The sequence below is a fragment of the Molossus molossus genome, unplaced genomic scaffold (assembly GCF_014108415.1).
Source record: "Molossus molossus isolate mMolMol1 unplaced genomic scaffold, mMolMol1.p scaffold_m16_p_18, whole genome shotgun sequence".
Lineage (NCBI taxonomy): Eukaryota > Metazoa > Chordata > Mammalia > Chiroptera > Molossidae > Molossus > Molossus molossus.
Genome location: NW_023425353.1, coordinates 16,738,915 through 16,753,245, shown reverse-complemented (window position 1 = coordinate 16,753,245; position 14,331 = coordinate 16,738,915). Strand labels below are relative to the sequence as shown.

At 43.2% G+C, this 14,331-nt stretch overlaps 1 protein-coding gene across 2 annotated transcripts in view; it reads right to left on the bottom strand.

Annotated features, from left to right (window-relative positions):
* The window catches only part of ARHGEF3 (Rho guanine nucleotide exchange factor 3), a 286,293-nt gene that overhangs the window by 173,854 nt on the left and 98,108 nt on the right, over positions 1 to 14,331 (bottom strand). Inside the window, exon 1 of one of the 2 annotated variants that reach the window (XM_036266163.1) lies at positions 4,007 to 4,174. The exons of the other annotated variant lie outside the window; for it this stretch is intronic. Coding sequence (XP_036122056.1) covers positions 4,007 to 4,057 — 51 coding nt within the window. The 5' untranslated portion in view covers positions 4,058 to 4,174. Of the gene's footprint in view, positions 1 to 4,006; positions 4,175 to 14,331 lie in introns of those variants that run through there. 2 annotated transcript variants of the gene reach the window in all.

Genomic DNA, 14,331 nt, shown 5'->3' with positions numbered 1-14,331 from the left:
AACCACCAGCAGGCAGCAGCCTGGGCCTCAGATGCTCACAGCCACTGGTTCTACAGTCCCCAAAGTGTGACAATGTGCTGGAGACACAATATCATTTCAGACCATATGCTGTAGACCTGGATGCATTATATTGTGTTTTAGGAAACACATTATAGTGTTTAGTAATTTCAGGACTATTACTGCCTAGGATGAACTCAAGTTAAAAAAAAAAGCAGAGAATTTAAAGAAAAAACAGTAAGTAAAAAGTAACAGTAGAAGTGGTATGTGGATATGGGAAACATGACTGAAGTTCAGGAAACACTGATCCATTTCAAGTCTCGTGTTCCTACAAATCACAATCATAGGTAGCATTTTAGAGCATTGACAAGATGCACTGTTTTACAGGTTCCACAGATATTTCATATACTTCTCAGAGTATCTGAGGCAGACACTATCATCATTTCCATTTTGCAGGTACTGTAACTGAGGCCCAGAGAGGTAAGGAACGTAAACCCAAGGTCAAGTGGGAGTGAGGATTAGAATTCTACTATCAATCTCTAGGATCCAGGTTCTTAACAGCCATGTCTCTGCTGGAGAACCCGGTACCCAGAGAAGTTCAGCACTGCCCAAGGTTAACCACAAAACCTAGAACTTGAACCCCAAACTCCTGTCTCCCAGCCCAGTGCTCCATGGGGAGCGCGCTGGCGAGAGGACCTGGAGTTCCTGGCAGCGGCTGCATGGGGTCTGCAAGAAACAAGTGAGAGAGGTGGTGAACTCCACAAGCAAGGCGTGGAAGGGAAAAGATGGGCCATAAACAAAGCTGCCAAAGAGAGGCAGGTGCTCAAGGGATGAGAGGCTACAATGTGGACAAACTTATTCAGGGCTGACAGAGCAAAGGCTGGCACACAGGGGCTGCTTTCTGAGCTCTTCCCAAGAGACACCCCCCGCCCCCATCAGCATCAGAAACTGGTTTCCCTAAGTGATATCCACACAGTCTATATTTAGGTCCTAAAGTCACCCATTGTTTCTGTCTTGATGGACACTCGAGGTCAGCACCTTGCCCTTGCCCTCTCCAAGTCATACCTCTGAGAGTTCCATCATGAGAGGCCTTTTTAGGATCTGGTTTGAATCAACTTCCCCTTCCATGGCTCCCACTTAGAGTTCTGGGAAAACTGTGAAAACATGGCTGGAATCGGTGCTTTAAAATGAAGTACTGACCTTTTGTGAAATGTGCTAGTTCCTTCCCTCTACAAAATCAAACCCGGACCATCTTATCACAGGATATAAGGTGTTTCACAGCCCTGTTGTTGCTAAGCCCTTGACCATAAAAATTCATTTTTCTGGTAGCAACCAACACGTGTTATGGTCAATAAGACCTGGGACATGGATCACGTTGGCTGAGAGCCAACTCTGTGCTAGGCACTATCAGGAATCGTTTCATTTATTCCTCATGACAATCCTAGAGGTAGACACTATTTATTATTCCCATTTTACAGAGGAAAAAACCGATTCAGAGAGGTTTGGCAACGTGCACAGGATTGCATGGCTAGTAAGAGGCAAACCTGGGACTCAAACCTACTTCTCTGTGGTTCTAAGACCCATGCCCTTAACCATTACACGCTACCATTTCTCCACATATACAGAAGCACCATGGCCAAACCTCAGAGGATGAATGCATGAGATCTGTAAAGGGCTTCTTCCTTCCCTTTCTTCTTTTTTTTAAATTCTCACCCAAGGATATTTTTCCATTTATCTTCAGATAGAGTGGAAGGGAGGGAGGGAGGGAGACACACACACACACATTGACTGGTTGTCTCTCACATGACCCCAACCTGGGCTGGGGAGTGAACTGCAACCGAGGTATGTGCCCTTGACCAGAATGGAACCTGAGACTCTGGTCTGTGGGCCGACGCTCTGACCGCTGAGCCAAACTCACTTTCTCACTTTCCACATCCAATTACCAAGTGTCCCTCCCACATTCAGCCCAATTTTTCCAGGCCCTTTTTTCCGGAAACTCAGAGCCAAGAAATAAAAATTCATTTAATAATATTTTCAAGAGCAGAATAAAGGTCAGTAGCCAGACAGACTATTACATTTTGAGTTCCAGTTGATATTCTTGGGAAATGTGTACCTAAAAGCACTCATTATATTATTTGACTTTGAAACAGGGAAAGTATGAGAACTATTTTTTACTTTTTGGACAAGATATCTACATACCTAAGATTCATATCAGAGCTAAAATGAGTTCAGAGCCATGTCTGTTTGATATGTGGAGAAACTGAGTCCAGAGAAGGCGGTGACTTGTCATAGATGACTCTTATGTTGGCATTAATTGGACTATGGCAAATATCCACCAAAACAGGCTGATCTGCCGAAGGATTGGAAAGCAAAGTGTCACTGAAGATGCCGCTTGTGACAGATGTGGGAAGGGTTCCCTCATTAAAATCATCACATGTAGCACTCAATGGCCAAGAAGGTCATTTCTGGATCCTTTCTGCCTGAATCTGAAGTCTGATCTCCTACTAACCAGCTAGGTAACCTTGGGCAAATTAAATCATTTATCTTCTCTCAGCCTCAGTTTTACCATCTGCAAAATGGTGATGATACTATCTGTAATCTCCAACATTCATAGCACTGTAAGATTTTCATGAGCTAATGCAAATAAAGTGCTTAGTAACATGAAAAGAATCTAGTATATGTTAGCTACTATTGTACTATTTTTTACTAATGTTGCATTAACTATCATTAAATGTGGTAAATCATTTTAAATGTTGTCAATTTTCATATATGAAAGGCTCAAAAGTTATTCTTTATTACGTGAGCAAAGAGCTAGGTGAGTGAGATGGGAAAGGAGAAAGATAATGAAACCACTCATATCACATGAAAAGATTAAAAATGTATGTTTATAATGGTCATGTACAAAAGAGTTGGAATTAGCATTACAACTCTCAAACATAATTCTGATGAGAGGAATAGAAAAAAGCAATGGGCATTTCCTTTAGACCAGCGGTTCTCAACCTGTGGGTTGTGACCTCTTTGGGGGTCGAATGACCCTTTCACAGGTCACCTAAGACCTCTGGAAAACACATATTTTCGATGGTGATTCATAGCAGTAGCAAAATTACAGTTATGAAGTAGCAACGAAAATAATTTTATGGCTGGGGGTCACCACAACATGAGAAACTGTATTAAAGGGTCGCAGCATTAGGAAGGTTGAGAACCACTGCTTTAGCCAATAGTTTTAGCTTATCCAAAACATTAACACCTACCCACAAACAAACGAATAAAAGGAACAGAGAAAGCTTCAGGGCTGCAAATGAGCCCATAGAAATAGAACATTTTCAGTCTCTCCTTCTGAAATAACCCAAGCCAGGCACCAACACTCCTTTTGAGAACACCAGCAAGTCTGGGTCACCCCTGATATTACCTGACTTCATTTTCCCAATGATGAATACATTCAAAACACCAGGACTGCTTTAAGGAAACCTACAAAAGAGTTGCTCCAAGCAGAATAAACTTCCAAAATTGAGTTCGGCCATCTTTCAATCCAAAGAACAGATCTTGGAAATCCACTTTGTGATCAAAACAAAACAGAAAGGAGATGCATCCTTTCTTCCTCTCTTTTCCTTCCCATTAACTGAAAGCAGTTCTCTCATAAAAAGTAATATACTAGCATCATGGAGCGGAGTGAAAGACCCACCTCCCCTTGCTCTCCTCCAATCACAGATGCTACAGGACGTGCTGACTGCCAGGCACTCCACTTAACTCACCATCTCCACCAAGCACAACCATTTGTGGTCTTAAACACAACCACATATCTCCTTTCTGATTCATACTAAAATGAGGCAAAAGTCTGCCTCCATCATCCCAGATGTTTTTAACAGCAGCTTCCTGCTCGGTTTTTTGGGAGAGAAAAAGAGAACTGCACCCTCCCACACCTCAGCTCCTGACAGGGGCTCCGCCAGGCTTGGGTGGGAGTTGGGAGTTGGGGGCTGGTCCAGCCCCAGCTCAGCCGCAGGGAGCTTACCTGAGCACGGACAAAGAAGCAACACCACACCATGGGGCGCTCCGACCTCATCCACTTGGGAGTCCCCCGCCCCTAACTGTGGCGGAGCCCTGTGGACACACGGGATACTCTGAGCAAAGCAGAGCATGGTTTCCCTTAAGGAACTCCTCCCCCCAACTTGAGCTGTATGACAGGAAGTGACAGGGCCCATCAGTTACAAGTGTCAGGAGCTGAGACCACACCAGCCAAGAGCTCCGGTGGTTTCTTCGCCTGCCGCTGCTTTTTCAAAGCACCCTAGCTTTTGGCGTTCAGAGGCACAGCAGAAATTTGGTTTCTGGCTGACAATCCCCAGCCTGTCAGAAATAAACAATGTTCACTGGGTCCCCACCTAAAGCCATGCTGGGCATTTTGGCAGCTCTGAAGGGTTAGCTGCTAGGACATCCTGCCTCAAATCTGGAGCTTTGCAGACCAAACACTGGGGTGAAATGAAGAGAGCAGGAACACTGGGAGAATTTAGGGCAAAGACGAATCAATAGCCCACTTTAACTTCACCCAAGAGTTAGAGGGCCTGCTCGGATACAGAGCCCACCGTGAGTCCCGATTTCATAGCAATTCAATGAGAGCAGCAGTAAGCACCGCACCCATCTGTTGTTCTTTTTTTCTCAGGCAAATCTTTTCAGAGCCCCTTCAAAATAGCTGATTCTGGAGACCTCCCTTTCTGCTTTTGACATGGATAACAAGAGGCCTTACTGCTCTTCTCAGAGTTACTATGGAAATAACTCAGGGCTGACATTTCTCATTTCATGTACTGGGGATCTCACCAGATGGAACACCTTGCCCCAATTCCTTGCCTTTTACAAAACCCAGACTTTTGGGGTGAGAACGATGGTTTCACAACGAACTACAAGGTTTCAGATGAAAACTAGGCCCTGTTCAACCCCTCCCCACAAACAAATCAACACCCTCACCCTGCATAGTGGCGGTGGGCCTCAAACCCAAGGAGACATAGCTCCAGTGTAGCTTTCAATGATTTATTTTTCAGTTCCCTAATGGGGTGGTATCTGAATCACAAAAATCTTTCTAGTTGCAACTTTAGGCTGCAAAGATTTAGCCCAGCATTTTCTGAGGCATCCTTTTAAATGCACAGATTTTTTTAAGAGCCTTTGCCTATCTTGGCCCTGAGTAAAGTGGGGGAGCTCGGCAAAGAGAGAGGGTTCATTTGAACAAGATTCAATCCAAGACTCCACTTCAGAGCTTACAGGAAAGCAGCTTTGCCCACCTCTCAGGCCAGTGGCCTGGCCCCTAGCACAGGGCCTATGAAGCATATGCCTTCTGCCCTGTCCACACATGGATGCCTCAGGCTCTGGTAGTAACAAAGATGAACTGCTGATGACTGAGAATAAAATAATTGCTGCCAGAAACTTGCAAAAAGTGTTAAGGGGGCCAAGAAATACCTGAGCCTGGCAAATGCATTTTTTATGGGGACAAAGTCTGGATAGGCTTCTCAGAGCAAGAGACACATGGGCAGAATTCTGAGGGTGTTCTCGGCAGAAGAACTGACAAGAACAGCAGCAGCGAGGTGCAGAACCACAAGGCCTTTGGAAGAAAAGCAAATGCTTTGAAAGCACCGCTCTGAGGGGTTGGGTTTTGCTTCAAGGAGTATTGCGGGTGGGGGGTGGGGTGGAGGCATCTGTTTAGAGAAAGAAGGAAGTGAAATCACTGTGAAAAGATGCAGGCCTTTCAGGCAAGCATTTGGGTCACCTCAAGACCCATATGTGGTACCTGCCAAGACTGGCACCCAGGAAACACTCAGTAACGTGTGCAAATCAAACAGCAGTGTCCACAAAAGGTGGGTTTCAGCTTGTACTTGGGATCCCAGCAAAGCAAGGTAGCTGGCAGGGTAGGGAGAGGGCAGAGCAGGGGAGGCAAGTAAGAAGGCCTCTTGTCCTAGCCTCCTGCATAGAAAGGGTCCTGCATTCGTAGGCCTGTAAACAACCTGAGATGAGCCAGCTTCAGCGGCTTAGCTAATGAAGGATGCCAATCCCCTGAGGACCCATGGAGGTTCCCATCGCCCAGCCACTCCTCTCCTGGAGGATTTGCATACAAGCCACTTTGGGGAGCCCCAGGTAACCAAGGCCAGATCCAAATGAAATCTGAGATAACCACGGCACACTACAGTTTATTTCTCTTTGGGGGGTGGGGGTAGCACATTCACATGAACTAATCCTAGAATGATTAAGCCTAACTTCCGGCTGCTGACTGTGAACGAGAATGGAGAACTAAAACCCGTGGGTTGCAGCACTTCGTGGAAGAGGTGAAACTCAGTGGGCTCTGGGGCAGGTAGCAGTGGCGGGGGAAGAAGAAAGGGAGAACCAGCAGAAGCTCTGGCAGGGGAACGGGGCAGCCTGCAAAACGGAAGGAAAGAACAGGGCACGGCCACTTCCTCTGATGCTCCTGCTTTGACCAGAGGCAACAACTCCATTCATGAACTCAGTCCACGCAGAAGGCACCCACGAGGAGCATTTCGATAATAAGAGTCTCCTGATCTGCAGGATTCAAGGCCATTGGGAGTTTCATAATGGGACCGTATAAAGGGACAGTGATGTGGGTTTCTGTGTGGCATCGAGGACACCTCCAAGTAGTCAAACATTTTTCTATTGATTTCTAAATTTTAAAAGTAACATAGTATCATTCTAATACATTCAAACCACAGAGAAGTATATAAAGTAAAAAGTGAGTCTTCTTAAAGAAGACTCCCCACTTTTTCCCCATTCCAATCCCACCTGCCAAAGTGGAATTTAACAGCCATGTTAAAACCAGATGTCGATGAGGGGGTCACAAACCCAAATTCTTTCAGGGCTGGAAGTAAGACCCCTGGAAGAAAAGGCCGGGTGGCCACTGGGGTACCACTAACAGTGTTTGCCTTAGGTCAGTTCCAGCCTATTGGGATCCCAAGGTACTACTGGCTCGGGGTGACCAGACATTACAGTTTTTAAAGAGAAGCTGGAAATTCCAGGTTTTATATAAAATCTCCTAATTTTTAAAGGCTGGCAACTAATTCCTTTTTTTTTTTTCCTTTATTGATTTTAGAGAGAGAGGAAGTGAGAGGGAAAGAGAGACAGAAACATCGATGAGAGAGAACATTGACTGGCCACCTCCTGCATGCCCCCCACTGGGGATTGGGCCCACAACCTGGGCATGTGCCCTGACCGGGAATCGAACCCGTGACCTCTTGGTGCATCGGTCGATGCTCAACCACCAAGCCACACCGGCCAGACTAATTCCTCATTTTTAAAAAAATATGGTACAACATTGGCTGGTTTGACTCAGTGGTTAGAGCGTCAGCCCGCGGACCAAAGTCGTGGGTTCAATTCTGGTCAAGGGCACATACCTTGGTGGCAGCTCGTCCCCTGCCCTGGTCGGCATCATTTGGGAGACAACCAGTTGATGTGTCTTTCTCATATCGAGGTTTTTCTCTCGCTTCCTCTCTCTCCCTCTCTCCCCCTCCCTCCCACTCTACCTGAAGGTAAATGAGAAAATATACTCAGATGAGGATTTTAAAAATAATAAAAAACACTGTGCACACAAAGCACAGCTGCTGGCTGGACTGGACCTGAGAGCTACCAGTCTGCCTCCTCTGGGGCGATCCTGCTGGACATTTCCTTCTAAACACACGGCGCTTGCTAGGTATAAGGTTTTGTTGTTTTTCAAAAGTGCAATGATAACATTATTCTACCACTTCCTTTTTTCAGATAACATCCAGAGCATATTTCCACATCATATACATTTTAGAGCCACACTGCAGAGCCCCTCAGAGTACAGAAGTACCCTACTAAATTCATTAGCCCCTGCCTTCCAAATGCTCAGCCAACATGAAAGATGCACTTAAAATGTCACCGCCTCTCAGTTGCTCATTCCTCTTACCTCTGCCAACGTCGAAAACATAACTCATGATGAAAGTGCACCTGTGAGCAGATATTTAAACACTAAAGCCACAATTACTGAAACCATAAACGGTGCCTGCAGATCTTTGATGTTTCAACATGAGAACTTACCATGAATTATTTTCATTTGATCTTTACAACAGTCCTGAGGTAGGTCATACTATCATCTCTATACAGATTTAAAAAACATTTTTTTTTAATCCTCACCTGAGGACTTTTTCCCATTGATTTTCAGAGAGATTGGAAGGGAGGGAGGGAGGAAGGGAGAAGGTGAGAGGAGAGAGAGAGAGAGAGAAACATCAATGTGAGAGATACACATCGATTGGTTGCCTCCCCCACAACCCCAACCAGGGCCAGGGACTGAGCCTGCAGCCCAGGTACATGCCCTTGACCAGGAAGCAGACCCTCAACCCTCTGGTCTGCAGGCTGATGCTCTGACCACTGAACAAAACTGGCCAAGGGTACTGTACAGATTTTTAAAAACTGAGACTCACACAGATGGTGTGAGCCTACCCAACAGAGCCTGGAGGTGGTGGGGTCAGGAGTGGAGCCTGGGTGGGCTGACCAGAGCTTCTGCTACATGCATACAGCCCCAAGAATAGACCGCCAGAAACCTGCCCAAGGATATTCCACAATTTGACATACGGCAAATGTTGGACTGCAAACCATTGGTGGAAAGAAGGATTAACAAATGGGACAATTCATGTCTCGAGAAAAAAAATGCCTCTTTTTAGGCCCTCATCCCCTGCCCCCAAATTCTACATGGATTAGAGTGAAATATTGAAAAGAAAAATATAAAACTATGAAATTCTGGGGGTATAGATTTACAAGGTATAATATTTTTCTTTAAGCGTGTGGAGTTGAATCATCATATATTTATACATGGGAAACTGCCTACAAGGCACCTGTCATGGGAAACTGGCCCCTGCTCTCTCACATCTGGTTAAATAGCCATACCGGTGAAGCCTCTTACTGGACTCTAAAAGGTTCGGCGCCCAAATGGGGACCTACCTAAGACACCACCACATGCTCCTCAAGTCACTGGAACTCAAAGTGATGTATATTTCCTGTGTTGTTATTCCATACACCTAAGGACATTTTCTGTCGAGAAGTTTCTAGTAATTTTCTCACCAAGAATAAGAAACATATTCATCAGGGTTGTGATAAGTTCATTTCTATAAAACAAAATGGTGAGATTTCAATAGAATTCCTTCTTCATTAAAAGTTGGTAACCAGGCCCTGGCTGGGTAGCTCACTTGGTTAGAGTGTCATCCCGATACACCAAGGTTGTGGGTTTGATGCCTAGTCAGGGCACATACAAGAATCAATCAATGAATGCATAAATAAGTGGAACAACATCTCTCTCTCTCTCTCTCTCTCTCTCTCTCAAAACGTCAATTTAAAAAACTAAAAAAAAAAAAAAAGGGACCAAAGAATTGAATGTAAGACCTGAAACCATAAAATTCCTAGAAGAAAACATAGTAGGCGGTAAACTTCTAATACCTTGGGGATAATTTTTTAAATCTGTCACCAAAAGCAGAAGCAACAGAAGCAAAAATAAAGAAGTGGGATGACAACAAACTAAAAAGCTTCTGCAGCCCTGGCCGGTTTGGCTCAGTGGTTAGAGCATCGACCTGCGGTCCAGAGAGACCTGGGTTCGGTTCCTGCTAAGGGCATGTACCTCGGTTGCAGTTTGTCCCCGGCCCTGGTTGGGTTGTGTGGGTGGCAACCAATCAATGTGTCTCTCTCACATTGATGTTTCTCTCTCTCTCTCTCTCCCTCCCGCTCTATCTGAACAAAAAATGGAAAAATGTCCTCGGGTGAGGATTAAAAAAAAATTATTTAAAAAGCTTCTGCAGAGCAAAAAAAAAAACATCAATAAGATGAAAAGACAACCTACTGAATGGGAGAAAATATTTTCAAATCATATATCTGATAAGGAGCTAATATCCAGATATATAAAGCCTCATACAACTCAATAGCCAAAAAGCACAATCTGATTAAAATATGGGCAGAAGATCTAAACAGACCTTTCTTCAAAAAAGACATACAGATGGGCAACAGGTACATAAAAAGATGCCCAACATCATTAGTTATCAGAGAAATGCAAATGAAAATCACAAGGAGATATCACCTCACACCTGTTAGAATGGCTACTGTCAAAGACACAAGAAATAACATCCTTGGCAAGATGTGGAAAAAAGAGAACCCTTGTGCACTATTGGTGAGAATATAAATTGAAAAACAGTATGGAGATTCCTTAAACAATAAAAATAAAACTACCATATAATCCAGCAATTCCACTTCTGGGTATTTATCCAAAAAAAATGAAAACACTAATTCAAAAAGATATCTACACTCCTATGTTCACTGCAACAGTATTTATAACAGCCGAGATATGGAAACAACCTAAGTGTCCATCAGTGGATGAATGAGTAAAGAAATTGCTTTTGCAACAATATGGATGAACCTGGAGGACATTATGTTAAATGAAATAAGTCAGACAGAGAATAACAAATAGCATATGATCTCATATGTAGAATCTAAAAAGCAAAAAACCAAACTCATAGATATAGAGATCAGACTGGTGGTTTCAAGGGGGGAGGAAGGTAAGAAAAAGGGGTGAACTGAGGTTTCTGTTTAGTTTAAATATATTTTTTTAAGTTGGTAAATAACGGTGATTCTTTCCATTTGAATTTTATCCTGGTTCCTCAATATCTTTCCTACTTGTACTAAAAAAGCCACAGATTTCAGAAAGCTCATAGTTGGCTGAGAATTTCAGAGTCCTTGACCACATTTCATTTTGTGCTTTACATTTTAAAATACTTTCACAGTCTGGTGAGTGTGGCTCAGTGGACTGAGTCATCCCTTGGTCTGAGAGGTATTGGTTCTATTCCCGGTCAGGGCCCATGCCCAGGTTGTGGCTTGATTCCCAGTAGGGGGTGTGCAGTAGGCATCCAATCGATGTCTCTCTCTCTCACATCGGTGTTTCTATCTCTCTCTTCCTCTCTCTCTCAAAAATCAATAAAAAGATATTTAAAAAAATACTTCCACAAACTGAGCTGAACAATAGGTGATAAAACAATCTCATGAAAATGGGATTGTAGCAGTGACCAAATTAAAATAGTATATTGCATATTGATGTATTGATTTAACCAAGGTTTCAATATCCGAAAAGTGTTATTTTGTAGGTCTCAAGTTTCTGAGGCTGTTGTCAAAATCAGGTAAGACTAAGAAAAGACAAAAATGCATGCTGTGGTGGTGAAGGGAAGTTCGGTAATACTCTCTGGTATTACTAGGTTGGCAGGAAGGAATAATAAACAGCAAGTCAGTGAAAAATAAAAAGAACTTCAAAGTATTCAGAGCCTGGATGTTTATTTGTGGTCATATTTATTTATTTATATTTAATCCTCACCTGAGGATATTTTTCTATTTATCTTCAGACAGAGAGGGAGGGAGGGAGAGGGAGAGAGAGAAACATTGATGTGAAAGGGATGCATCGACTGGTTGTCTCCTGCACAACCCTGACCAGGACCGGAGGTGAACCAAAACTGAGCCCTTGACCGGAATTGAACCCACAACTCTTTGGTTCACGAGCTGACACTCTAAACACTCAGCCAAACTGGCCAAGGATAAATATGTTTTCATTGATTTTTTTAGAGAAAGGGGAAGGGAGAGAGAGACAGAAACATCCACGTGAGAGAGAAACATCAATTAGCTGCCTCCTGCACGCCCCGTACTGAGGACTGAGCCTGCAAGCCGGGCAACTGCCCTGATTGGGAATCGAATCAGGACCTCTCAGTCCATGGGATGATTGATGCTCAATCCACTGAGCCACACCAGCCAGGTACAGTCACAATTACTGAATGTCATTATTATATCTACCTTCTCAGTACTAGAAGTATGGTTAATCCAAGAAAAATTTGAGCAACTTCTCTGCCCATCTACCTCACCGTGACCTGTGGACAAATGGGAAGGGGCATCCAGGCCAGGGTCGGTTGGTCGCAAGGTGGTTTAACTCAAAAGACTGACCATTTGAAAACGCTGGTGCTTTTCTAGAGTCCTGCTTAATATCCCAGCTCAACAAGATTACAAGATGATGAGAAGAATGTGGGAGCGGACCTGGCTGCCCAAGGTCAAGAATGAATAGAAAAGTCTTCATCTGTGGTTTCAACACAAGAACTAAAAATAAATGAGGCTTGAACATGGAAGTTTCAACAGATTGCTAATCATGGCTAATCTTGAGAGCTTATCTTGCTGGTTTTGTCACGAGCCATAGTTTGAGCACTGTATTTTTTCTCTCTAAACAAATTTGAACTTTTATCATCAAATTCCTCGCATTATTTTGGCAACTGATACATAGATAGCTATTTTAAAAAGCAAATGAAAAATAAGGAGAGCCGTGTTCTGGTGTGTGCTGGGAAGCAGCCACCAACCAGCCTGGCCTCCTTTGCGAACACAGCCAGGGAAGTCTGAGGAATTCTGCATGGAACAGATTTGCAAATAAGCTCATTCGGTTTATTTCTTAGAAACATGAACAGCCTGACTACAGCTTTTCAAAGAACTGTCAAGTCCCCTTTGTTATTCTGTCAGTTAAAAGTGAAACTCCAGTGGGTTGCTGACCTCTGTCCAATTCTTAGGAACAAGGTTTAAGAACTGATTAGCTGATATCTATCAACCAGAGAGTTTCCTTACTTGGAAATGAGACATACTATTTAGCATCATACTGTCAGAATTGGTTAGAAGTGGAAAATCTAAAAATGAGGGGCTGATATTTCCAACACTTGAATACTCAAGAGGATTTCTAAAAAAGTAATTTGCTTCTATTACAAACTGAATTTCTGAGTTAAAAATATATAACAAAAGCATAAATCATTTATATTAAACAGTCTCTCGTTATTTTGACACTAGATATCTCCTCAGGGATAATTTCTGGGAACAACTGGCTGGCTGGAATAATCAACAGTAAATTAATATGGGAACTCTGTGATTTTTGGCTCTGGCATTAGTATTTGAATGACCTGGTAAGTCACTTCTTAACTTCCCTGACCCTCAGTTTTCTCATCTGTAAAACAGAAACAATTATTCCATTATCCCTCCTAAGCTGTAGAGAGAACCATAGGAATCTAACTGATCTGTGTGTTTAAAAGCAGAACAAAAGATGATTGGGACATTTGGGGGGGGGGGGTCATTATACTATTCTTTCTATTTTTGTATAAGTTTATATATATTTTTTAAATTCTCATCCGAGTATATTTTTCTGTTTATCTCCAGACACAGTGGGGGGGGGGGGGGGGACACCGATGTGAGAGGGACATTTCGATTGGTTGCCTCATACACGACCCTGACCAGGGCCTGGGACTGAACCGTATTTGAGGTACGTGCCCTTGACCAGAATTAAACCCGGGACTCTTTGGTCCGTAGGCCAGTGTTCTACCAATGAGCCAAACCGGCCAAGGCAAGGCTAAATTTTTAATAATAAAAAATTTTAAAGATAAAAGAATAGAAATAATGTCTATTTTTTTCAAGCAGAAAATGAAGGTTTTGGGGGGTATAATTTTCCTCTTAACAAGTTGAAAAGTTGCTACCAAATCCACAATCATTTGATTGTTTCCCTGATTTGAATGAGAACTGTCCACTGGGCACCTAATAAGAAAAAGGCAAGGGAAATTTGCAATTTTCCATTTCCCCTTTTCATTCCAATAGAGCAGGGGGGAAAGCGGGGGAGGTTAAAACTTTAGTCCCATTTATTTTTTAAATGTTATATAATGTTGACTTCCTTGAAGTCTTTGGGCCCATCTATAAAGTTGAAGACGTTTAGAAAAATACCTCCAGGATAATACCAAGGGATTGAAAAGCATGTGTACACTCATGACTCAGAATACTCTTCAGCCTACACAACAGTGAAAGTGGGTGGTTTTTTTTGTTGTTGTTAGGTGCGTACCTATGTGTCCTTGAAGAATAATTACTGTAATGCCATTTTTTTTCCTTAAATTGTAATCAGAAAGTAATAACCAAAACACTGGAAACCCGTACACCAAGCGGGGGATACTCAGAAAAGGCTCCAACTAGGGAAGCTCAAAGCCTCCCCCCAGTTAGGGCTCTGCTCTGAAGATTGTCTCTTTAAGTCAGACTTCCTGGTAAGGCTCAGAGATTTGCCAGTGCAGCTTCCTGGAGACAGAGGTAAGGTAAACAATAAACTTTGCAGCAAACTCTTGGACAATAAACCCCACGTGGCCATCATCGCAAGAAGCAATTATAAGCACTGACAATGGCTAGGGCATTTCCAACAGGAATGCAAATATGTGATAAACACAGCAGAAGCATGCTACCCCACACACCTGCACCAACTCAACTAACTTTTAAAAAAGTTCCTAGCCTCTCATCAGATTGTTAAATAGT